Source organism: Cydia splendana, chromosome Z (genome assembly GCF_910591565.1).
Source record: "Cydia splendana chromosome Z, ilCydSple1.2, whole genome shotgun sequence".
Lineage (NCBI taxonomy): Eukaryota > Metazoa > Arthropoda > Insecta > Lepidoptera > Tortricidae > Cydia > Cydia splendana.
The window spans coordinates 7,656,710-7,681,288 of record NC_085987.1 but is presented as its reverse complement, the minus strand read 5'-3'; the positions used below and the strand labels follow the sequence as shown (position 1 = coordinate 7,681,288).

Genomic DNA, 24,579 nt, shown 5'->3' with positions numbered 1-24,579 from the left:
AATCTAATCTAGCGCGGGTAATAAAACTAGTTGCACTTGGATTTTTCACTAGACCGAGTCAAGACGCGCGCGTGAACACTGCTGCACAAAAGTGCCTGTTTGCTCGGTTTTTTGTTATAAAAAGAGGTCGGGGACATCAAATTTACAAAAAGAAAGTGTTACATTTCACATGTAATATTTTTTTTTACATATCATACGTTTAATTACATTCAAACACAATTATTATATTTTAGTCTCATGTAATTGTTGGATTTATCGATTTTGCTCGCTCAGTACAAATTGCGGATCGGTCGAGCGACAAATCCGACTTCTCATCTCTCAGAATACAATAACATACTTCAACAAAAATGTGTTAGTGTGCGTGTTGTGACACTTGTCACTCGTCCGTACACAAAAAGAGATCGAGGTTTGCAAGATTTGTCTTTGACGTGTGTCATTTTCTATGTATTTGTGTTGTCATTACAGATTGGATTTTGTATGTAAGTGTGTGAGAAGTGCGACTGTGTGCACCTTTCCCCCCGCGAAAAATGGCAGAAAGATTTGTACGGTGAGATATCGCTTGGGCCCCTCGTTTCCGATGTGTCGGAAGCCGGTGTTGCTCGAAGCAAATATCGCTCGAAAAGCTGGCACCATACCTTTGGCCTATCGTCGAGTAGAAGTAGAAATTTAAAACACATCAGTGAAAAAATAAATATATAATAAATAGATGGCAGTAAATGTACTGACTACATAATTTACTTTCACAATATTCCTCTATTTCAAATTCTCTTTGATATTACTTACTTGCAACTGTATAATTGAAAATCATATACCCATTGTAAAATAAACCCTATGTACTACTCGACAGAGCTGAATGTTCAGAGTTTAGCTGCAGCCAATACCAAGAGGATATTCAGTCTTCAAGTTTCACATCTTTGAAGATTCACGCTATAGACAGCAGTGTTCAATGCAACCTTGAAGTAGAATTTGGCAAGAAATTTGTTATGTTCGACTACGACCAAATGTATAAAATTAAGACGGCTCGTAAGATATTCGAGGGAGATGTTTATGAAATTGGAGATGTTGCGAGCAGGTTGATATTGCTTTTTTAATATTTTATAAATTATGGCAAATATATTAGAATATAAGAGATACGGTTTTTGTGTGTCTTAGTTAATCTTCCTTAACATTTAGTTGTAAGCATAGACTTCATAGGGGTTTCAAATAAAATATGTTGCCGGCGATAGCACATTTCATTTATTCTGCTGTCTTTGCACCAGGCCGGTTGTCCAGATTGGTATTGGGCTTATGAGGGGATGAAGGGATGTAAAATCAAACCCTCATATTCATTAAAGTAAATCTTTGTTAAATTATGTCCCTTCTAACAAACACCAATTTATAATGACGGCCTCCTAGCCTAGTCGGTAGTGACCCTGCCTATGAAGCAAGAGGTCCCGGGTTCGAATCCTGGTAAGGGCATTTATTTGTGTGTTTATCACAAATATTTGTTCCTGAGTTATGGATGTTTTCTATGTATATAAGTATTTATATATAATTATATATTATGTATATCGTCGTCTAATACCCACAACACAAGCCTTATTGAGCTTACCGTGGGTTGGTCTGTGTAAAATTGTCCTATAATATTTATTATTTATTTATTTATTTATTTATTTATTTATTTATTTATTTATAATGACGGATTAAGAATTGATTACCTACTATTAGAACATTATTTATTCTTACCTATTATTCTATTTTATATAAACTTCATATTAAGTTATTCTACTGTAATATTTCAGGTTAAATAACACCATTCTTTACGTAAGGCACTTCTCGAAAATAACACAGTATTTAATGGAAAAAATCGAATTTAACAAAATGGATTGGATGGACGAAATCCTACAGCTGATGGATCAATTGTCATGCAAAATAAACCATCGTTCTGGGGATGAATGTCATGTGTGGAACAACGTAAATTGGGGCGAAAATGTTCCATATTGGAACCAGTATTATAAGGTTGTGGGAGTGTATAAATTTCCGTATGAGGTAATCGTCAGTTTGTTTAGCTTAAGTTGTCTAACTAGTTACTAGGCTATAGGCCGGGAACTTAGGTGGACAAAAGAATGCCTTCGCCTTTTTGAAAAGAATCCAAAAACTCTCGACAAAAAAATAAAAATATCATTAACTAACGCGGTCACTACATTTCATGAGAATCGGTTGAGAAATTCGGCCTGTAGAGGAGACAGCCGGACTTACGAAGTAATTTTACTAATTTTTGCATAACCTGAAACGGAGACGCATCGCTCGCGCTTTGCGTTCGCTTGGTCATTAATTATGCTAGTAAATTATTGTTTATGGTTCTGATTAACCTAATTAGAACGGTATATGAATACTATATTTTGAAGCTGTTTGGACAAAGCTAACTCTGCACAGACTTTGCAAGAATATAATGTCGAAGTCCTAGAAATAATGTAGTCTAGAAATGAGTTTAAACAGACCTTAATTGTAATCTGTTGAATATTCCAGGGGAGATCCGAGGAAGATGTGATCCTCGAGGTGTTATCAGAGGAGATCAACAAATTTTTTGATATGCACGGAGGCGGCAAACTAGAGATACCTGTGGAGGCGTTGATGGACGCAGTCAAACATATCACGGATGACGTTGAAAAAATTATGTAAGTACTTATTCGTTTTTCGGATTCTCAGTTTTTTTTTGAGTAATAGAAGTTAATTTTCGGATATCGGACAATAAAATCATGAAAGAGTAAGGAGATAAAGTTTAGTTAAAAAAACTTATTATAAAAAGACTGTGGGAAAAGTAACTTTTCAATAAAAGTGTGGTCTGCGTAATTTTTTTCTAGATGTAGGTAGGTTAGTACTTCATTTTCCAAGAACTTTCCGTTCTGAGTATTCGAAAAAAAACTTGACATTATTATAAAAATAATGTTTATTAAATATATTTTTACGTGGGTTACGGTGGTTCGTTACAAAACAGCTGTTTATCTTATATAGAATAAAATTTATTCCTGAATAAATGAGGTGTAAAAAACGGTGACTCTTTACGAAACAGTTGTCTTTGTTTAATTCCTAACCATCTGAGTGACGATGACGTTATAAACTTTGGAGGATATAACTTAACGGAGTAGTCATTAACAGGCGTTCCCCTCTGTCGAAAATAGGCGGCCAATGGCCATACACATTGTATGGACTGACGTTTATCGGGTTATTCCCACTAGTTACCACCAAGTTCTTATAATATTTTGGTGGTAACTACTGGGAAAAAAAATCCCACCTTTTACCAGTGGTAACTATTGGGAAAAAAATTCCCACCTTTTACCAGTGGCATGGTATAATAATATACTCCGCCTGGTACTCTCTTCCGAGATTCGCGTATGACCTAACTGACACGGGCCTACGTCATCAAGCTGTTTACAGGTTCTCAAACTTTAAAATGTGGAAGAATTTTAACCGACGGTGAAAATTATTTTAACGGCATTAATTTTAAGTTGTTCATGTAGAAACATAGTAAAATAAAACAAATCTAATGTAATAAATTAAACTTTATTTATCTATGCAAGACAAACGTTTGAAAAACTAATTCACAGTTACACATTAATTACCAAGCTTACGACGCGCTGTACGTGCGGACACTGAGCGAGAAGGAAATAACAATTAACACGCGTTCGACAAGGATGACGGTCAGGGCATGAAGTAATCTAGATCCGAATTGTCAAATGTGACAGCGCTATCCTGTGTAGCCAGTAGTGTAAACAGAATTACCCGAACGTCTGAAATTTATTTCGTGAATCGGAAGATATTGCTAACGAATAATTAAAAATGACGTGTTATTGTAAAATTTAAGATAAAATACATATAAATGAAAATTATAAAATTATAAAGAAATATTTTAACTTATTAACCATAGGTATAATGTACCCATGTAACATGTTATGTTGAAATAAAGTGGCAATGTTATTGTGACGTAGGCCCGTGTCACTCTGGGAAGAGAAGACCATGTTTTATTAGACCATGACCAGTGGTAACTACTGGGAAAAAAATTCCCACTTTTTACCAGTGGTAACTACTGGGATTTTTTTTCCCAGTAGTTACCAGTGGTAAAAGGTGGGAAAAAAAATCCCAGTAGTTACCACTGGTAAGAACTTGGTGGTAACTAGTGGGAATAACCCCGTTTATCTGACATGGCTATTTTTACGTTACGTATACATTTGACGTGCCCCTCCCCCGCAAATATCGGCAGACTGTTTTGTACAGAAAATTATAGACAAGGCGTCTCCGTTTGGTTATATCCTCCAAGTTATAAACTGTTAAACGTCCTGACGTCTAAAAAACAAAATCTTAACTAACACATTAGTCACATTACACATGCCACAAAACAGTTTATAACGTCACTCAAATGGTTAGGAATTACTGGAATTAGACAAAGACAACTGTTTTGTACAGAGTCACCGTTTTTTGAGCCAGGGAATGTTGGGCATGGAAGGTGCTAAGCAACTTTACGGTACTTAGACTGTGTTTGTGTTCATTTTAGTATGCTCATGGAGGACAGCGGATACGAGTTGCAAGGTAAATCCGTGGTGTACACTGGCGACGATGTCTCGAAGGCCAACCGTGACGAGGAGTGCGACTCCAGCTTTGATGTAAAATATGATTTTCTTTTATAAATGCAGCCTGAATATTAGATATGGCACACATACTAACTCACTAGACGGAGGACAATTGGCCTGATGACAGTAACAAAGAATCATGGAAATAATGGTTTCAAAGAAACATATATGTTAATACGATTAAAAAAAATGGTTCAATCTCAGTATAATTAATCTCATTAGGATTATTAATATATTCAATAAAATAAAAGTGCAAAATTCTCCAATGGGGCTGTCCATAAATTACGTCATCGATTTTTGACGATTTTCGACCCCCCCCCCCCCCGCCCCCTTCCTAACATCATCCAAAAATCATGCTTCGAATGACCCCGTTTCCTCCTACGTAATGCTACCATCACCCGATGTCCAGACCCCCGCCCCCTAATTTAAAATGACGTAATTTATGAATAGCCCCAATCGGCCATTATTACTGAAACGCCAATCAGAAGCGATCTAAGAAGTGACGTCATCAATCCATGACATATTTCTTAGAGCAACATAGACAACCTTATTGACCGCAATCCATACGTTCTCACTTCTCACCAAAGACTTTGGAGGTTCAAAGAAAAAATTATTTCGCCACTAAACATTTATTACCTCCAAAAAATATTATTACACGATATAAAGTAAATATCTATTAGTTATCATCTAAATAAAATGCTAAATAATACGATATTTCACCAACAATTTTTAATTATTTGACTGAATGGAACTATCATTGCCATGTTGGCTGTCGTAACTAGAAAAAATGAAAAATGAAAAAGTAAAACTGGCGCTCGGTGATTTTCACTCAAAATTTACATGTATCTAAATAATTCATCTTAAATTGCAACCGTGTGAGAGTTTTTGTATAAAATGAGTTATTGTGATAAATTTTTGTAATGTCATCGTCATCCCTAATCGTAATATATGGTGCTGAATTAACAATATCATTCGGATTCAAGGCAAATTCGTAACTGAAAGTATGTAAACAATGTCTACCACCCTACCACCAACTAATTTATGACGTCACAAATGGCGTACGAGGAGTTTTCGCGCGAGGTTTAAACTAGCTATAATAAAATGCAATTATTTATGTTAAATCTTATGAGTATAGCTGAAATATTGTGTTTTTCGGAACCAATACAAGTGTAACGACAATATTAAAAGGGATTTCAAAATTTGTCATCAGGCCAATTGAGGTCACCACACATAGCTCCCGTACAAATTTAGTTTGGGAACGCGACCGCTTATTTCAGTTGCGCCCAGAATTACGATCAGAAACTGCGTAAAAAGTAAACTTTAGGGGTGTACAGTCATGTAAAAAAATGGGTGCATACAACTTACTTAAAAAATATGTCCCATAGTTCTTAATTCGATGACATATAAGAGCTATGGGTCATATTTTTGAGTGTGATGATTGCATCCTTATTTTTCTACTTGACTGTTGTAGTATAAAATTGTGTAGAATACAACTCAGTTGTTTTCCTCAAATCTTAGTATTTTACAAGTTTAGTATAATTAATTGCACTATGTGTGGTGACCTTATTGTGCTCTTTGTAAACGCTTGATAATGCGGTATCTGTGATATGACATTAAATGAAAAACAAAGAGAATTTGAAATAGAGAGTTACTGCCATGGTAAATTATGTAGCTACAGTACATTTACTGCCATCAAAAATAATAGATAGTATAGAGGGGTCCTGTCATTGTAAATTTTGTAGTCACTGTAAATTTACTGCCATCTATCGACACACGACTAAAACTCAAAATGAAAACGTATAAGGTTATCAAAAAATGTATATATATGGATAAATGATTTTATTATTTTTATATCATTTTGATCCATGTTCATTCACTGATATCTATGTGTTAAAATTGTTAAATATGAAACGGTGTCGTCACGCCATCTAGCCGAGGATAGGCTAAAGGTGTGTGCGGCATCTATTCGAGAATGACTTTTACTTGAATTCCGAGGCACGTATTTTCCTTAGACTTTATTCGTCTTATACGAAGTTACATATGTCTTTGCTGTCATCTTTAGGCAGAAGATTAAAAACTGTTAGAATCTGACTTAAATCATTATTCTTTCACTGATAAGTATGTGTTAGTTAACTTGTTAAATATTAATATTAACGCCATCTACTCGAGAATAGGCTGAAGGTTATGGTGCCATCGCTCGAAAAGATTGCACCAGACCTTTGGCATAGTGTCGAGTAGATGGCGTTAATATTAATATTTAACGAGTTGACACATATCAGTGAAAGAATAAGGATCAAAGTCAAATGGCGTTCTAACAGTTTTAAACTTCTGTCGAAAGATGGCAGTAAATTTACAGTGCATAATTTACTTTGACAATCCGCCTCTATACACTCTGTTCTCTTTGATACCTCTCACGTCGAATGATGGTCCCTATGACGGTTCATTATTATATGGAGTAGCTGTCACGTAAATTGTTTTTAGACATTGTTTGGAAGTTAGCAGCATTAATTTATTTAGAAATGTAATATGCAATTAATAAAAACGCGAAAAAAATATTTTTTTCAATAATGCACAACCAAAAGAAACGCAAGGAACTGTCATAGTGACCATCATGACGCGAGAGGTTTAAGACAAAGATAACACTTTGGTGAATTTTTCTTTTCACTCGTTGCCATGGCTACGTTCTGCTGGACATCTCTTAAGACCCTAATTTTATGGTATTTAAATTTACCAAAAATACCAAACAAAGTTGATTTCTATTTAATATTTATTTTCCAATTAGTGAGATTTGGTTTTCACCGAAATATGCTAAGTACATGATATGGCCCATCATGGAAAGGGCTTATAACTACTATAAAAATATGTTTGGTCATTGTAAATACTATAAAACCAGGATAAAAAACGTGACCCAGGAGACTGTAACCATCGTTTTAAAGAGTGACAAGAAAAAGTTTGTTCACGCACAAGGTACTTGATAATAAATGATAATATTCTATACTAGTTTGTTATTTATTAGATACGCATTTGATTAAAACGCCATAATACATTGTAATGTGATTTTATATTCAGAACCCTTCTGTTATTTTGTTTTGCATTAATTTATATGTTGGCAACATTTTTTTCAGTCGGAATCCGTATCCTATGGGAGCTCTATCGATCTCGATTTTAATGGTTCGTTACTTTTTTTATTGGCATATCTCATTTGACTAGGTAGTGTGCTGTTTAGCAGATCCGATAACACATTCAGTGCCAACGCACACTGGAACCCGCCCATACATTGCTGTGCTCAAAACTACAATAAGTAAAATTAAGCAAAAAAAATACTATTCTACATTCGTAATGTCAAGTAGTGCTTATAATAATAATTATTTACATTATATTTATATTAAAAAATAAAATATTCCTATGATGACGTTACATATTCACCGATAAACATGTTGACAGCTTCCGGGTGAAATATTTTTGAATTAATAATTGGCAGAGGTCGTGTGCAGGTGATGATGGGATCAGAAGAAACCAAGAGCCTATTAAAAACATCTGTCATGTTGTCGAATCTACAAGTTTTACGACTAAATCTCTCTCGATAGTTTTTAAAATCCTTATTCCTCGCTTCCTGGGCCTCTTCACTTAAATTGCCTATTGGGATCAGGTGCTCAGATATTATTGCGACTCCTTGAATAAGGATTTTATGAACAGTAGGTGTCATGCGACACCACCGGTACAGTTTTACATATAACTTTGCTGTCTCTAGACAGTATTTTTTGAATTTACACGTATCGATCTTGTAGCCACTGGAAATTGTTTGTAAAATTATGTAAAAGCGACGTATGAGTTCTTCATCTATTTTAGTAATTTCGGCTGATATTTCGTAGTTTTGGAAAAATTTTCGAGCCACATTACCGTTATTAATATTGCCAAAACCTGGTTTTGGTTGATCTATTATTAAGGAAGTTATTAAGTTATTATTAAGTAAAATTGTATCACTTTTTTCATCTGAAACAGTCGAAATGCATAGAAATAACCTTAAGGTAAAATATTACGCACTAAAACATTGTTTTAGTGAGAAAAAGTTATATTTTCGCTAAAGTAAAAACGCCTGATCAAATAGTCGGAGCAAAAAATTTGGCCCATTTCGAAAACTGGACAACATCTTTTACTTTCGAATAAAGAATCTTAATAACGACAACTTTTTTAGCTATCATGCCTAAAAATTATCAAAAGATGTTGTCCATTATCGGAAATATGACCATTTTTATTAAATTACAATATATGTTACTATTTGTCGGAATACCACAAACCCAAAATTGTTTTAGAACATAAAATACGTAAAACATAATCTACATACCTTGCTCAAGATAAGTCATTGCGGATTTTGAGTTATTCATACCAACTACAATTACTTGAAATAACTATTTTGTTAATCAATACAAATTACCACTGAGATGTGACATATAAAATCCTAGACCTTTGACATAATGCAACTATGTAATGACAACTGATAATGAAGGTATTTTTCTGCCGTGAGGTGCAATATCTCCCTGTTTATGCATATATTTCAATTTGAGTACAAAATACCCACAATTGCAAAGTTGAGTTTTGAGCACTGCAATATATGGGCGGGTTCCAGTGTGCAACGACCCGCTAGGCGGGTTCTACGTTCATAGGCGTATTTAGCTCCAAAATGGTAAAACATGAGTTGGTCAGGGAGGATAATGGGGACTACGTTTGTATGGAAAATCGGTCGTCCACTATCCTCTCAAGCCTAGTATCTAATAATCGTAATTTATCTTGTGCAGAGTCGTATGTAGGCATTTATGATAGTGTAGATTTTAGTAATATTGCCGCAGACTCCAAATTCTTTTGACCACGCAGGCCGCTTGCTCAATCGGACCCTGGGTCACAAAATCAAGAAGCTCCGTCTAATGTTACCCCAAGAAGAGGACATTAAACAGGCTATATGTCAAGTCGTATGTAGGCTGAAGAAGATCGCGATGAGCTCGGGGCTATGCATGCAGGGCCCGGCTCGATCCAAATGGCTTCAATCGAAACTTCTTGAACTATTGACGATGACGGAGAAATCGATTTTGAGAAAGAATCTGTGCAAAAACGAGATCGTTTGCTTCAAAAGTTTGGGCTATGGTAAGTTTCCTTACGTTATGCGGTATAAGTATTCTAAGTTAGACACCACTAAAAGAGTTATCGATTACCTAGAACTTTTTCTAGGAATGACGAAGTATTGACAAAATGAATTAACTTGTAGCTTATCTCTTGCTCAGGTAACGATCAGTAATGCTCCTCAATATACATTATGTAGATTAACGAAAAACATTTACTCAAGCCCGTTAATGAATGAGTCACACTGAGCAACTTTTACTATGGCACCAACCCCGATATCGTGAAAAAAAAAATTGACTCTCCCATAGAAAATTTCAATGCTAGACCAGCAAAATGTATGAAACAACCAAATTATGTATTACTAATATATTAATTATATATTAGTAATACATAATTATGCATTACTAATATATTATAATAATTTTGTATGTACCTACACTTCAATGCTAAACCAGCAAAATGTATGAAACAACCAAATTATGTATTACTAATATATTAATTATATGTATATTAGTAATACATAATTATGTATTACTAATAATTATGTATGTACTCGTACAAGCCAGTTCCGTTACAATATATACTGTCAGACAGCGCGTGGACTACACTGTTTTACCCTTCATCAGGCTGAGGGAGATATCTCCCACATGTGGCACTTCAACTATTCGATTGTCATTTTTGAACTGTAACCCTGATAAAGGGTTAAGGCGCGTCCTTCAAATTCGGAATATATACTTCTAATGTTGTACAGCTCCACTAAAGCAGTATTTTTAGAAATTCAGCCCTGTCAACAATGGTGTTGAGAATCGTTAACGACTACAACGCGGGCAAATTAGCGGGCGGGAGGACACGTTTTTTATAATTACATATTCTCTAAGGGACAACAAACAAAAAAATAGCAGTTAAATTTGAAATCAATAGCGAAGGAAATATGGTTAAGGGGCTACCCGAGGTTTTCATCGATTTTTGACAAGTTTTGAATCGTATCTCCTTTTTTTGCACTTTAGATAGAATTATAAGACAAACGGTTATCGGTTTTTCAATATTTTATCTCCGGTTTTGTCCACCGGATTTTGATAAAAATGAATAGTTATTTTTTTATGAATTTTTTAAACATTGTCTAAAAAACACTTTTTTCGTATCTAGTTTGCAATGAAGGATCTTATATGGACGAAATCTACGTCTTTGACGTCTCGAAAAACGTGTCCAGGGTTTTAATTTTAAACTAATTAACACAAAAGTTATGGCCAGAAAACCAATTTTTTAGCCTAAAATTGTTCAACTTTGATGCCATATATCTCGAAGACAATGAACTTTGAAGTAAATATGGGATACTATATTGCTTAAAGCCGTTGCTATTAATATAGTAAGCTACAAAAAACATTAGAAAACTAAGGGATTCAGATCGAAGGTCATTGGCGTGGGGTAGCCCCTTAAACATCTATTGTTTTCGAATCGAACGAAACAAAAGAAATGCATCATTACAAATGATTATAATTAGTACTACGGGGTACAGATGTAGTGCATAATTGTTTTCCATTGTATTTTCTCGGAAACGTTCGTATTTGTCATGCTACCTCAGTCAACCCCAATATTTTTTGTACCGAGACTGACTGAAATAGCAGAACACGTTCGTACTTTTCCGTTAAATTACGATGGAATATAATTATGCACTACATATGTAGTACGAATACGATCGTGGACCTTAGGAGGCTATATATGATTAGGGGCAAGAACCAAAGTCTTTAAAATTCTAATCATAATTTCATGTTTTTCAGACATGGGGGATAATATAAACAGACAATTGTCTAGAATTAAAGCAGAGGATGATGCAGTGTATGAAACAATAATTTTCTTGTTATTTGTAGTGTTGTCTTATTTGTCTTGTTACTGTAGAATACGGTAAACTGTCTCTTATAAATTATAAAAAAATATGTAGCTTGTTTTATAAAAAAATAATATTCATCAAACTCTTATGTTTGTACGACTACTAAGGCCCACTTGCACCATCCCACTAACCCGGGGTTAAACGGTTTAACCGTCAACCCAGTATCAAATTGTACTGGTAACCATCGTAACTCCAGCTTTAACCGGTTAACTCCGGGTTAGTGGAATAGTGAAAGTGGGTCTAAAGGCTTAACAGCGACAGAAAGTAATTTTTAAATCAATTTGTTTTTTCCAGGATAAGATTGCTTGAAAAGTATGAGACTATATTGCGAATGTCAGCAGGTATTTTGTTTCTCTATCTTATAAAACTTTGTAGGTACGTATGTTATTTACTGATGTTCTGTTCTTTTAATAATACAATAAATTTTGCGACGCCTCACGTCGTTCGGCACCAGCTGCTAGGGGTTTTATGAAGGATCGTATGTTTTAGATAACACTGATGAAGTGAATTCCGAACACGGCAGTAACAAGTCTTTTCCTTCCAAGGTTACCAGCGCATCGAGTGAGTCAATGTTGTTGATTTTAATCGTTTTCTTTCTTGCTGTCACTAAAGGTTCCGTCAAACAGGCGCGTTTTCCGGGCGAGGCGTGAGCGCGGCGTAAGCTTTTTATATGAGTAGAAGAGCCGGCCGCAAATTTTCTAACCGACTTGATACCACTATGAAATGCACAATGGTTTCCCATAAAAGTGATGCTAAGTCCGAATCCGATAGTCTGCCACGGCGGAATTTGCCGAAAGTACGAAAAAGAAGGCCACTTCCGGTGCGAAAAAAGGGGGTTGATTTAACCAATCTAATACCGAAATAATAGTTATGGCAGCAGTTAGAAATTTACATGTAGACACATAAAAGCGAAGTCTGCCAGTATTTTTTTGCCGGAAGTGCTTGGCAGACGCTCTCAAAGGTGGCCACCGGGACCCCTAATTTAACCCATCTGATACCACCATGAAACCAATTCCAGTCGGTAGGTATGAACCCTCATGTCAGGAATATATAAGTCTGCCAAGGCTTTTCCTGCCGAAACACCTTGGCAGACGAGATTATGTAAGCAAGGTAACCATCGGTTACCCTACACTAGCCCATCTGATACCACGATGAAACCAATTCCAGTCGGTAGGTATGGACCCTCATTTCAGGAATATATAAGTCTGCCAGGGCTTTTCCTGCTGAAACACCTTGGCAGACGAGATTATGTGAGCAAGGTAACCATCGGTTACCCTACACTAACCCTTCTGATACCACCATGAAACCAATTCCAGTCGGTAGGTATGAAATGAAATGAGGATTTCAGGAATATATAAGTCTGCCAAGGCCTTTCCTGCCGAAACACCTTGGCAGACGAGATTATAAGCAAGATGACCATCGGTTACCGTACACTAACCCATCTGATACCACGATGAAACCAATTGCAGTCGGTAGGTATGAACCCTCATTTTAGGAATATATAAGTCTGCCAGGGCTTTTCCTGCCGAAACACCTTGGCAGACGAGATTATGTTAGCAAGGTGTACATCAGTTACCCTACATCAACCCATCTGATACCACCATGAAACCAATTCCAGTCGGTAGGTATGAACCCCCATTTCAGGAATATATAAGTCTGCCAAGGCTTTTCCTGCCGAAACACCTTTGAGAGCGTCTGCCAAGCACTTCCGGCAAAAAAAATACTGGCAGACTTCACTTTTATGTGTCTACATGTAAATTTCTAACTGCTGCCATAACTAATATTTCGGTATCAGATGGGTTAAATCAGCCCCCTTTTTTCGCACCGGAAGTGGCCTTCTTTTTCGTACTTTCGGCAAGTTCCGCCGTGGCAGACTATCGAATTCGGACTTAGCATCACTTTTATGGGAAACCATTGTGCATTTCATCGTGGTATCAAGTCGGTTAGAAAATTTGCGGCCGGCTCTTCTACTATATGTAAAAGCGGCGCGCCCCGATCACGCGCCGCCCGCAAAACGCGCCTGTGTGACGGAGCCTTAGCCACTCACTTGCTTTTGGTAACTGTAGCTACCAGCTGTCACCCTTATTTTATTATAATAATAGAGGTCACTGAAAAATATCAAGCATGTGAGTGGTTAAGTGTTTTTAGGTACATATGTACTAGAGTCTTTTGAGTCTATCGAAATAACAGTAATGAAAATAGGTGCTTATGCGTTTTGATTTTTTTTAGTTCTAGAAGAGGATTCGAGCCTCTACAAAAGAGTTGGGACTTTAACAAGTTAAAAAAAAACTCGAGTCTCGAGTTAATTATAAAACTCTGAAAACCTGAGTAAAGAGAGTCTTAAAGCTGAGAACTCTAAGGACTCTAGTCTTAACCAACACTAGCCGTCACATAAGTCGTCTTTTTAGTGATAAATTAATACATTGTTACACAAATTGTCTGAGTCCCATAGTAAGTTCAATAAGGCTTGTGTTGTGGGTACTTTGACAACGATAGTATAATATGAATAGGTATAAATACTTAAATACAATAGAAAACACCCCCTCCTCTAGTGTCAAAGTAGCTTGTGTTTTCCTGTATCGTTACTAAAGTGGTTTCGCGATTGATAACTTTACTGTCAAGAAAAGAGTGTGATGTGATGTGGAAGAGTGAATTGCGATTGTTGTATTACTGTACAAGGCTGTTTTAATTTAGACTTTAGGTGTGTTATGATTTTATGAATGATTAATAGACATTATTTCTATTTACGTTTTTTTTTAGGAAATAGTTGTGTAGACTTATCAAAGTTACATGATGATAAAGAATTTTGCAAATTTCCTGCGTCCGAGACTACTGACTTAAGTTTGTCACCTAATAACGACGAATTGCGACGTTACACGTTAGAGGAGCAACACACTGACAGTCTACAAGACTGGGGAGAAAAAGATATGAGTCTGTATCAGGAAGAAACAAACGAAATAAAAATCAGAAAACACGGTGATAAAAGTTCGCCAAAACAATCTAAGCTTATGAAATCACGCAAAGATAATAAAGGAAAAACCAAAACCAAAACTAAGAAAAGGAAAATAACCGATAGTCCAAACAGCAGTTTTTGTAAAAAAAAATCGAAACACAGTGCGACTCTAATAGCAGCGAAACGAAGTCTGGTACAGACATCTAGTAAAGTTCTGGACAGGAAAAATGATGGTGCCAGACATAAAACAGGAAGAGTTATGAACAAATTGACATACAATCATACATTAGTTTGTATTGATACGATGAGGAGGAAAATGGGGCCTACATTGGTTCTCTCGGTTCCGCCCAAACCTGTACGCCTTAAACCTATACGTTTAAAAATGAACCTTATACTTACTGTATTTTTTAGATTCGTTTAACTATTTTGTTCATATTCGAAATTCATTATGTTAGGTATGGTTTTCTTTCTCCCAACATATTGATGTGACCTATGATTTTGTGGTTTTGTCAGTTTGAAGGTTTTATATACAGTACAAATGTACATAATATACTGTATATACTGTATCAGTAGTACTAATGTAAATTTCGATGGAGATCATTAATGTATATAACTATCAATAATATACTACTGATTATTATTTTAGATTCCAGGCAGCATACTTGATTTATGTCACCCTCATTTGCATCACAAAACAGCTGAGCCCTTGCAAAAAATCATTAACTCCTGGGATGACGAAGTCGATTCACCTGTGGCCCCTGTGGCGGCCACTGAGCATAGTCAGAGGGTAGAAATTTTGAGCCAAAGCGAAACGGTAATGGTGGCTTTGCAAAGAATGATTGGTACTGACCCAGATGTGGATGTAATATACGAGCATGAACTAGAGCTGTCAGATTTGAACAGTTTGTTGAATAATACCTCATACTTTGCTCATACCGAGAAGAATCCGTCTGAAGCTGCGGTGCATGGTATGGTTTAGACACTTGTGGCTCCACACCAATCGATACATTTATATATCGATGGAAATGAATCATAAAAAAATATGGATCGATTGGTGCGTGAGTTTGTTATGATTAACACTCTTTAACTATTTGAGAAGTGTCTTTTCAGAAGGGCTTATTACATGTTTTTATTATGAATAGTCACTAATAATAGGTAATAAAGGTGCTTTAAACGTTTAGATCCACCTGGAATAGGCGCATTCACTCAAGAATCTACCAGCGCACCGCAAGAAATGAACCCTTTTTCTTGCATATTGAAGACTCGGGTTGTAGAAATTGTAACGCAAGACGGCCAGGAATTGATCGCTTTACAACGTACCATTGGTACCGACCCAGAACTTTATACCGATGAGTACGAGCAAGAATTAGAAAATTCCAAATTAACAACTTCTCTTAATAATATGGCATCGTTCGAGAACCTTCCCGTCGGGGTAGGGAACGCAACATCAAAGGAATTCTTTTTATATGGTATAGTTCCCTTATTTTACAGTTTTGAAGAAGAATGGTTGAACAAGTGCTTGCTTTAATTTTTTTATGGTCTTTTAGTTTCTATAGAATGTATATTTTTTAGATTTAAACGAAGCTACGACATCGAAAGGGATTCGTCATGTAAGCATGGACGTGCAATGCGGCACAGAGCGTCAGATATCTGCGACGACTTCATTCACGTGTCCCTTAAACATGTTTGGGCCTGCATTAGAAATTGAAGGTTCAAATCATGACTTTCGAGCAGTCCTTAAAAATGACTGTGTAACCTCGACGCACGACATTTTAAAACCATGTGAACCAAAGGCTTCTCCTTGGATGAAATCTGTTGGTATCAAAATAAAAGACTCAAATCATGAAATTAATGATACATCCAAAGAAACAGAAACTCTTTCTGGATCTTTCACAATAGTTGGTGACGAGTTCATAAATATACCCAAAAACTGTGCGCTTATTGAAACTCTGCACCCTAACCTACTAGTGGAACATACTCTTGACTATACCAAGAAAAATAATATGCGAACTAGAAACATCCAGAGCCCTAACCCAGATGGCAGGCCGAAATGGAATGAAATTAAAAAGCAAGATTCTAATCACGTAGTGTCTCGGATTTGGTATGTGCCAAAGAGAGTACGGTCCAAACTGAGCTGTGGGAGTGTCCACGTCCATAGTTACAAAGATTTGCAGGAATCTGAAGACGTAGTTTACCAAGGCAAGTGGCAACGACCCAGGCCATATCGCAAACCTAAAAAACCTAACCAACCGTCTACGGATAAACTAAAGTTTACCCGTAAAACGAGTGTTTCGCCAATAGTTGAAAAGCCGATAGTTCAAAAAACCGTCGTTACGCCTATAATAATCCGAAATACTAAAGCGAACAAGATGAAGGAAGCTGTGACAAAGATGCACATTCAAGCTAAATTAGCTCCCACAAAGCAGCAATTACCTAAAAACAGGACCGTAATTTGGCAGGTGCCAAAGGTATCTGATTTTTACGTTTTAATTTGAACATCGTAAAGGACCCCGGACCTAAAGTATGGAAAATGTGGTTTCAGTTAAATATCTTGAGATTTTGATATGTTAGGTATACAGGGTGATTTCGGGGTCGTGGAGCAAGAGAGCCAGACATCATACAGAATCCAAAGATGAGTCTAATGATGTTGTTAATTATTGTTTATCACCAATAATGATGATTATTTTCCAGATGACAAGTAGGAAAAAACATTTTTGCATACAATTTGGTGACCCTACTCAATGTGACATCTGGTCGCTTTCCATACAGCGTATGTCAAAAGTCATAGGGTGACCATAATTACTTAGTATAACATTAATTTTATTTGAAAAATAAGAATAATTCAAGTAATTATCATTTAATCAAATACTACCATATGATAATGTGGATCATTTACAGAGTCAGAAAAAGTGGTTCTGGATCACGACCCCGAAATCACCCTGTAGATTTCAGAGTCCTGAACAAAAGTCTCTAGGGGTGCTACTACTGTTTCCGAGTCCCTATCAGAGTTCGACTGATTTTGTACTAGATAACAAAGTATTAGTACTTTAACAAGATTCAATTCCCAACTCGTTATTTAAAAAAATTACATTAGATTGAACATATATTGCGATAAGCTGGCCATATAAAGAAAGATAAAATGACTGCAATGTCAACTTCAAACGTATATTCATAATACTTTGTTATCTAGTACAAAATCAGTCGTAACTCTGAAAGAGATTCGGAAACAGTGGTAGCACCCCTAGAGACTTTTGTTCAGGACTCTGAAATCTATAACATATCAAAATCTCAAGATATTTAACTGAAACCACTTTTTCCATACTTTAGGTTCGGGGTATTCAAATGTTTTTGGTTTTTTTTATGTACAGTCGACGTCAAAGATATGTTTACACTTTTGCACCTTATTCCGTTGCAATAAGATGCAAAAATGTAAACATATCTTTGACGTCGACTGTACGTAACTATATATTCTTGTAGTTTTATTCAGCATAGCGTCAGCTCAGTTAGGTGGTCATACTTATTTATAAATTTATTTTATTACAGGCTACATCCAAATCGAATGTAAGGTAAGTTTAATTTAGGTTTTGATTTAAATACATTAAACGCTCATTTACCATTCTGCTGCAAGTACTACGGATTTAACATTTTATCTCCTTTGTATTCTCCAGTTATTCAAAACCAATAAAGGCAAAATCAAATAAGATAATTCAGCCTCCGCGGAATACTATATTTGCATCACAGCCTACTATAATAAAAGAAAATACCATTCCGATCACACAGAAGAGAAAAGTGTATATTCCACCCTATTTGGAGAAAATTAAAAAAAAGCACCAGGTACCAAAAAAATCCAGCAAGATAGAGGCTAAATCAGATAGTCAGTCAAATCTGTTAAATGTAAATAACGAACAGCTAACGTCCGAAAAGATAACGTCCGAACAGATAACGTCCGAACAGATAACGTCGATACCATCGGAATCGAAAGTTGAAAATCTGTTATCGGCGTTCTTAAAAGTCTCAATTAAACCTCCAAAGGATGTAAATTACGTTGTATATCGGAATGAAATGGAGAACTCTGATGGCAGAACTGCAATAGAAAATATGCCCGTTACGGCCAGACCTCAAACGAACGTACAAACGTACGAATGTACGGAAGATATTTTAAGGCGCAAACTCAGTAATCTCAGCAACAACGACTCTGCCTACTCATCTACCAACAGCGCCCCCATCGCGTTAAACCCAGTAATTACTAATATCCATCCTTTTCAATCAAGTAGGAAAACTACGGCGATAAAATCAACAAAATCTAGCATAAATCGCGAAGGGACAGATAGCAAAATGGTTTCCAGAATTAAGAAACTAACCAATTTAATGTTTTCGAAAAAATCGCACACGAATGTTGCAGAGCGCTTGCCGAAAATCTCTATCATATCAAAAAACTGTTCAAAAATGTCTCTAAATGTTGATTTATTGTTAGACGAGGCAGGTAATAATGATGCACCTAGTGAAGAGTCAAAGTGCAGTGTCACAAAAACATTTTTTGAAAGTTCTGATAGCAAAATTAGGTCATGTCGGAATGACAAACAAGTTTCGAAAACTACTTTAGTACTTGATTATAGTGAATCAAATACACGAGACTTGAAAACTGGATCCGGGTTGGACTGTAGTGAAGCAAAAAGTGACACTCAAGAATCTTCCAATGAAAGCTCTCTCGGAATTTTAGACATTGATGTGGTGGCGAAAGCGATGGACAATTCTAGTGAAACCATAACCGATAGGTCTAATGATATTTTAGATGATATGAGGAAAATGTTAGAAGAATGTTTGAACTTTAAAGATAAATCGGAAGTGACATCGGTAGCTTCTGAGGATGTAGATCTAAAATCTTCTGATTTTGACAATGTTACTCCTGTTGGGTCTGAGACGTATGAGACTAGCAGTAGTTTTCACCGAACTTGTGGCGTTGAGTCGTTATTAAGCCTAACACAGAGTTTTACAAATTTCTCGTATAAGTCGCAGCCGTCAGCTTCCAGAATTTCTGAGAGCATTCCTGACGCAAGTTGGTACAATGTCGCTCATACCAGGCCAGGAAGCCAAGTTCAATCTGAAAACAAGGATACTATTAGAATAACTCAGGTAGTGGACTATTTAAAATTATTTTAATAACTAAATGTTTTGGTTGTAGGGTACAGCCCGCAGGTTCAGGTCAGGTTCAGCGTGTCGCTGAGTACAGCGAAGGAATATAGACGAGGCTCTTAATACATTTATGACTTTGAAAACAGGTCCACATGACTGACACTTATCTGACAGATATCACTGAAAGTTATCCCTTCTCCATAAATATAACTCGCCCGCAGCTTTAAATATAACGTGTTTGGTCAATCAATGTTTTGATTGGCTAAAATAAAATAATATGTATAACCCCCATTACAATATTTGACATTGTCACCGTGCGGAAGTACAGTTGAGTCGCTTGGGCCACGATTCCCGTGGGGCCATTTTTGACCTCTAGTATACTTCCTATAGTTCAATGAGGCTATTCTAACTTATTTACCAGGAAGTTCGAGCATTTGATGCGAGCTGGGTCTAAATCTAGTATATTTTCAGAAACCAAAGGCTGGTCTCGCGTTCAGCTCTTTCTCCGTGAACGCTCCACCGAGTCCTTTAGCGTTCAGGCAACAGCCAGACTACGTTAACCTCGTCGATTCCGAGACTGGGAGTTGTGCGCAGGCGGCTAGAAGAGCTGTAAGTACTTTTTTAGTTGCCTAAGGGCTTATTAGCATTATACCGGAGCCTCCGAGCACTAGTGTGTACATACTGCTTCCTTCTCATCTCGCCCTTACTTGTTTCGTCTCGCGCTTCTCAGATTGGATCGGAGCAGTGTCGAGACTCTCGGCGAGAGGCTCTCATGCAACGAATGTGTACAGTTTGCAACTTGTAATACAAACGGAAGCCACTTTTTAACAATTTTAGCTTAAGTTACAAGCAAATATTATACCATAAAATTACAAATACAAATTAGCTTTAAAATGTGGAAAAAAGTAACTGCGTGCGTTTGTTTGTGTGTTTGTTCGCGATAAACTCAAAAACTACTGAACGGATTTTCATACGGTTTTCACCTATCAATATAGTGATTCTTGAGGAAGGTTTAGGTGTATAATTTGTTAACCCGTGCGAAGCCGGGGCGGGTCGCTAGTGTTCTATAAACGTGTGTTAACTGCAACTATAATTTTGTGACAGACCTCGGAAGAAGTGTTAGTGTCCGGCCGTTCGTCCGAGAGTTTCGTATCTTGCGCGGTGGAGGAAGAGCCTACAATTCCGAGCTGGTTGTATAACATCAGTCAGCAGGCGTCGGGTAGCTTCTCGGTATGTTACAATAATATTACCCCAGAGCCGGGCGCCTACCACGAACATCGAAAGTCGTAAGTTGGTTATCTGTGTCCCTTTTGTTCGAATATGTAAGAGCGTTAGAGATACATGTTATGATATTTAGTTTTTGATGTTAGCAGTTGGCCCCCCGGTTATTTCGTCTACATGTCAGTTCTCTAGTTGTCGAGGCAGCAAGTTTCGTCATAGTGAAATAGGTACTCGAGTATCAGTAAACTCTAACGAATAAATAATAAAAAAAAAATAGATAACCTATTAGGCTTGATATTTTATGTCTATGACATGACCATTATCCGGCAGGCCATCGCTTATACCTAGGTACTTGGCAGTAGTACAACGTACAACAATAATGTTTTATAACTACTTACGTATTCTAATATATTCTATATTTAACACTAGTCGAGCCGGCACGCCGTCCTACCCGAAGTCGTCCCCGAACTAGTCTTTGACCTGAACGGCAACGAGCTGACGGTTCACGGCGCGGGCGCGGGTGACGGCTGCGGGATCCACAGCGACCAATCGCAGGACAGTTCGGGTCAGGGGACTTCGTTCAGCTCTACTGCAAGCTCGACAGTTCATAGCGATGTAAGAGACCAATCCGTTCTTTATTGAAGGGAGCATTTAGCGGGTAAGAGCTGATATTTCACAGCGTGGGCGTGGGGGTTGGCTGCGGGATCCACAGCGACCAATCGCAGGACAGCTCGGGTCAGGGGACTTCGTTCAGCTCTACTGCAAGCTCGACAGTTCATAGCGATGTAAGAGACCAATCCGTTCTTTATTGAAGGGAGCATTTAGCGGGTAAGAGCTGATATTTCACAGCGTGGGCGTGGGGGTTGCCTGCGGGATCCACAGCGACCAATCGCAGGATAGCTCGGGTCAGGGGACTTCGTTCAGCTCTACTGCAAGCTCGACAGTTCATAGCGATGCTTGAGACCAATCCGTTCTTTATTGAAGGGAGCATTTAGCGGGTGATGAGCTGATATTTCACAGCGTGGGCGCGGGGGTCGGCTTCGGGATCCACAGCGAACAATCGCAGGACAGCTCCGGTCAGGAGAGCTCGTTCTGCTCTGCTGCAAGGTCGACAGTTCATAGCGAGGTAAGAGATCTTTATTGAAGGGAGCATCTAGCCGGCAACGAACTAAAATTTCGGGCTAAAAATGGTAACGGCTCCACCACTAAAAAAAACACAATGGACCTATAAACAACCTTTCTTATTTTTAAAAGGATTAAAAGACCTAATGAAATACCATACATTACCTAATGAAATTGGTTCGCGAGACTGGTTTAGTGTCAACCAATCAACGACTGGAAAGTAAAAGTACCTACAGTACAACTAAAACATTGTTAGACTGTTGGTGTAGGTATACAACTAAGCGCTACTTTCTTTCTAGTCAAGATTTCGCCCATCCATTGTCATATTACCGACCTGTGGTGTGAAAAAGAAGTGAAGCAGTCAGTCGGTCGCGAGTTTTGAACTCGGCTATGCATTTATTATTCGTGAATATTAAATTATACTTTTCTTTCCAGTCCATCGTGGTAGACCCGGCATCGTTCCTGGCAGACTATTCACCACCGGGTGAACGATCACATTCCCCAGCAGTAGCCCCACTAGAGGAATCGATTGAAACTTTAGATATTGCAGCGCTCGGTGAGTTTTTTTTTAATTTCTTGGCATCTGTCTCATCGGCGTAGCGGAGAGAATACAGTTGGCGAGCGATTATCTTAACGCACACGAAACGTATGTCGACTGCTGTTCACACTGCCGTTCAGAACTTTTTTTTAAACCAGGCCTGCAAAAAAACCTCGCTTATTGCTCCAGCTTGTCCTTGATTGTCTGCGGTACTGCGTTTGACTACACTAATTCACTACCTATCCAATATTTGTTATGACAGGACTTTTTAGGTTTTGGCTGGCTATTCAGCAATATAGTTCTATACCGACTGATTCCAAAAGTCAAATGTGGTTAACATCCGTACTTACAACGTGAACCGGCTTCACATAAACCAGCTAAGTAGCGCCCTCTATATTAGCACTTTTTCTTGTCGTAAACTTTTCAAAACCTTGCAACTTTAAATACAAGGGAGGTTCTGTGAGCTGTAAACCTCAAACCTCTTACAAATTTACTAGAATGAGACAGGATTTGAACCTACAATCTTGGATTTCAAAATCGCACGTCTAAGTTATGACTCCACCACAGCTCATGACAAAAACGAACGGTGTGACGAACAGATAGATACATCAATCATTAAAATCCATCCAGTAGTCTTTAACTTTAGGGAGCAAATCAATACTTACCACCCAGATAAATCTGATAAATACGCGTCTACAACCTAACTTTGTGTTTTTCATAACTTATAACAACCCTATAATACACGCTGTCGCCTCTTTTCAAATTCTTCTATCAAAAAAGAGCCTTTCACCATCAATATAGTTGTAAAATGTTAAGCTGTTACGGGTATAAATAATAATTGTTCTCTTTCCACACCCAGAAAACCAAAACCGGCCTCTAAACAGAAATCGTATCCCGCGGAGCATTCAGAGGGTGAGCTTGCCGGCCAGCGACGCCGACATCAGCTCGATTGACACGGACGTCGCCTCCGATTAGACATTAACGTTTATTTTTCAAGCATCGGTTTATTCGAACTTTGTACCTAACTCTGCAACACGTATTTAATCTTAGAAATACAGCGATTCACCAAAGTGGACGAATGAAATGAGAGATAAGATAACAACCAATATTTTCATGCCCTTCCGCCATGTTAACTTGAAAGTACATTTAAGTATATTAATGTATCACTGCAAAATTGGCGGGGGACATCGTTCATTTGGCTAATTTATTGTTTCTTGTTTATTAATATACTTATACATGTACATGTACAGTCGACGTCAAAGATATGTTTACACTTTTCGCCTTATTACAAATGAGTAAGGTGCAAAAGTGTAAACATATCTTTGACGTCGACTGTACACAGTTAACACACAAATACTTCTGGTATTTATTCTATTAATTTACGCCCATTTGGTAAATCGACATGTATTTTTGTATTTTAATTCGAACTTGTCTGTCCGACAACTATACTATACATGTATTGTGGCATAATTTCTAAGCGTGTAATTTTTATCATAGACCCGTTTTAAATTTAAACCGTAGCTTATTGCAACCAAATTACAGCATGTTTGAAGTTTCAAATAAATGTAGGTACTTATTAATTTTTTTTTTTACTTACATATTTATCCTGTCGTTAGGTAATATTGTGGAGTCGTAACAATAAGTCCAATACGGTAATAGAATGAATAGAGAGATAATATGGTACGAGGGCTGGTCCTAAAGTTGCTAGCAGCTCGGCAGTGGGAGTGTCAGTACATATTGAGGTGGTGTAAAATCATTTAAAAAAAAACGTTTTTTTTTTGCTTCGAAGTGTAGTCAGAGCCGTAATTTTTGTAATTTGGTGCCCCGGGCCAATACGTTTTGCCGCCCCAGAAGTCAAGGAAGAAAAACAAAATGCAATCAGCCAAGGGCGGCATATGCCGCCCCTGGGGGTTGGTAAATACGCCCCTGAGTGTAGTAATGGAGACCAGTTCTTGGGACTCCATGTGTGCTATCATTTTACAAACAGTATTTAGGGAGTTAT

General features: G+C 37.3%; 1 protein-coding gene across 4 annotated transcripts in view; it reads left to right on the top strand.

The window, feature by feature from the left end:
* The window catches only part of LOC134804667 (uncharacterized), a 28,347-nt gene extending 4,190 nt beyond the window's left edge, over positions 1–24,157 (top strand). For 2 of the 4 annotated variants that reach the window (XM_063777777.1, XM_063777780.1), the window contains exons 6-25: positions 848–1,072; positions 1,782–2,028; positions 2,509–2,657; positions 4,532–4,640; positions 7,733–7,778; positions 9,480–9,746; positions 11,501–11,558; positions 11,905–11,951; positions 12,100–12,171; positions 14,371–14,918; positions 15,210–15,531; positions 15,745–16,032; positions 16,136–17,031; positions 18,107–18,129; positions 18,232–19,696; positions 20,168–20,305; positions 20,801–20,926; positions 21,347–21,532; positions 22,475–22,595; positions 23,437–24,157. In XM_063777777.1, the coding sequence (XP_063633847.1) occupies positions 848–1,072; positions 1,782–2,028; positions 2,509–2,657; positions 4,532–4,640; positions 7,733–7,778; positions 9,480–9,746; positions 11,501–11,558; positions 11,905–11,951; positions 12,100–12,171; positions 14,371–14,918; positions 15,210–15,531; positions 15,745–16,032; positions 16,136–17,031; positions 18,107–18,129; positions 18,232–19,696; positions 20,168–20,305; positions 20,801–20,926; positions 21,347–21,532; positions 22,475–22,595; positions 23,437–23,552 (5,449 nt within the window). In that variant the 3' untranslated portion in view covers positions 23,553–24,157. Of the gene's footprint in view, positions 1–847; positions 1,073–1,781; positions 2,029–2,508; positions 2,658–4,531; positions 4,641–7,732; positions 7,779–9,479; positions 9,747–11,500; positions 11,559–11,904; positions 11,952–12,099; positions 12,172–14,370; positions 14,919–15,209; positions 15,532–15,744; positions 16,033–16,135; positions 17,032–18,106; positions 18,130–18,231; positions 19,697–20,167; positions 20,306–20,800; positions 20,983–21,346; positions 21,533–22,474; positions 22,596–23,436 lie in introns of those variants that run through there. The other 2 variants (XM_063777778.1, XM_063777781.1) reach the window with 2 other exon arrangements.
* The last annotated feature ends 422 nt before the right edge of the window (positions 24,158–24,579 follow it).